The sequence below is a fragment of the Solanum stenotomum genome, chromosome 6, assembly GCF_019186545.1.
Source record: "Solanum stenotomum isolate F172 chromosome 6, ASM1918654v1, whole genome shotgun sequence".
Classification (NCBI taxonomy): domain Eukaryota; kingdom Viridiplantae; phylum Streptophyta; class Magnoliopsida; order Solanales; family Solanaceae; genus Solanum; species Solanum stenotomum.
The window spans coordinates 1,119,275-1,121,760 of NC_064287.1; the positions used below are offsets into that span (position 1 = coordinate 1,119,275).

The window sequence follows — 2,486 nt, forward strand, 5'->3', positions numbered from 1 at the left end:
GGGTCAAAGGTAAGGTTTAGTAAAGCACACACCCATAGACCGACCAAGTTGCCTGGTGAAATTTCCTATTAATTGGTCGACCAGCCACTTTGGAGATACATAACTTACCGACTTTGCATGCTAAACACTAGACAATGTTACTATTAAGGGTTTACTGCCTTAAGGACTTGTGGGAACACGTATACCCTAGTTTTATATTCTTTTGATAACACAAAACATTCAATTTTATTTACTTATCAATTAAAATTTTATTTTACAAAACTCCCCGCCTTTAAGGAAATAACTAAACTAAAAGTATAATTAACAACAAATTGGCCTAAGTCTAGACCCTATCCTCGTGGGATCGACCCTAACTCTATTAGGTTATTTATTTGAACAACGACCACTTATACTTCTTTAGGGAGGTGTAATTTGGGCGTATCACACGCCAAACCTTTTTTCTCCAATACACTCTACCAAACGACCCCTAATTTAAAAAGGAGTGTATTAACCTCATAATATATAAAATAAATTTATAAATAAATTCTACATTTCATTTTAAAAGGATTTTTTATGATAAAATTATATAATTCGTTTAAGCTCCAATCTACTAAAATACATAATGTGATTTTCTTATTTGTAAATGTGATATAAATAATTTTGGTTATACAAACACATTATTTAAGGGAAAATCTTCAGAAGAACAAGGACTCATGAATAATTTAAAATTATAAAAATCATAACATTTGAATAAGAATAATAAATTGAATTAAGACTCTTTAGTAGAATTTTTTAGCACTCAATATTTTAAAGAATATATTTTATAAATTTGATAAGTTATTTTATAATCGCGCGAAGCGTGATCAAATTTACTAGTGTATATAACAATAACATATTTTGTGTAGCGTCACAAAGTGGGGTCTGAAATATTAGATAGATGTATAGAATGTAAAATATTCTTTTATTATTTCATTTCCTTATATACTGTATATTACATGTAAATCTTGCACAAATGAATACAAACAAAAATTTCCCAATATTGTTATTGTTATTTCCACATATTTTGAGAATATCATTCCCTTTAAAATAGAAATGATTTCATATTCTATAAAAACTTGTTGGTATAGTTGATGACATGATAATAATTGATAGCCAATACAGATTTGTACATTTCTTCTTAGTCATCCACACAGATAACAACTTCTATTTTCTACCAAGTAAAATTTACTCTACTGAAATAGGTTGGTTAATTTCATAGATGATCACATTAAACTTTACTCTACACTTGACATATCACGTAAATATATTCTTAATTTGGGTTTCCTGACATCTATGTCTTTCAACTTTGAGTATATATAAGTAGACATTTAAATTTGTACAAAATTGAACAAGTAGACACACATGTCCTACATGGCATAATAAATATAGGACGTTCTATGACACAAATTTGTCATGTAGGACACATATAAGACAAATGTGTTTATTTGTTCAATTTTATTTAAGTTTATGTGTTTACTCGTGCACACCCAAAATTTAAAGGTTCTGTTAAAGTCAAATTAAATGCCACATTTATGCATTATGCCCCTATAATTTAGTGTGACATTAAAAAGTAATTTGACTAACTTATCGTTATTAAGATGTAATTCACTAGTAATTTATTGGTTATATAAAATTTTATTTTATTTAAACAAGGATAAAATCGAAAAAATATCATTAATATCCTTTTGATTACGTAAAACACCACTTTTTTTGTAACAGTAGGCCTTCTGAATTCTGATCATGATCTGTTCACATCATTGACCTTGTCAACTTAATCAAATAATGAAACTTCCTAAGCAATCTTTACCTATATGTTGACATATTAAATATGCATCCATCATCTGCAATTCTTGCACAACACACAGAGAACTTACTACTAAAAATGCAAGGCATTAAACTCAAGATCCTAAAATTTTCAGATTTAGTGCAGCCATCATCAGCTCGAATAGTTCTTTCGATTGATGATCTATTGATGGAAATTCTTTTACGCGTACCTATAAGATCCCTTCTCTGTTTCAAAACCGTATCCAAACGTTGGCTTTCAATCATTACTCATCCACATTTTTCTGTCCTCCGTCAACCCAATCCAAATCGCGCAGTAGGCCTTTTCTTGACCTGTCCTTATTCTCTTCCAGCAAAACCCCAGTTTGATTATGTTCATTTTGATAAGAAAAATCCCCCAAAACCACCATTTAAGAATCTCAAATTCATTAAAGACTCTTCTGGTATTAGTGTTCTGCAATCTTGCAATGGACTAATGCTCTGTTCCAACTCCCCTTTGCGTCTAGCTAAAACAAATTACTATGTTTGCAACCCCACTACGAAACATTACACAGCACTTCCAAAATCAGTTCTTGAAACTGAAAATTCTAAAATTCATGGTATAAGCTTAGCTTTTGATCCTGCCAAGTCTCCTCATTACAAAGTAATATGTGTTCGCGATTCTGTTTCGTCTCCTCAACATTATC

The 2,486-nt window shown here is 30.4% G+C and overlaps 1 protein-coding gene across 1 annotated transcript; it reads left to right on the forward strand.

Annotated features, from left to right (window-relative positions):
* Positions 1-1,846: 1,846 nt before the first annotated feature.
* Positions 1,847-2,476, forward strand: LOC125867200 (F-box protein At5g07610-like; the record flags this gene model as incomplete). The annotated part of the gene is made up of 1 exon (XM_049547624.1): positions 1,847-2,476. A coding segment is annotated over exon 1 (630 nt), but the record flags the coding sequence as incomplete, so codon positions are not given.
* Between the last annotated feature and the right edge of the window lie 10 nt (positions 2,477-2,486).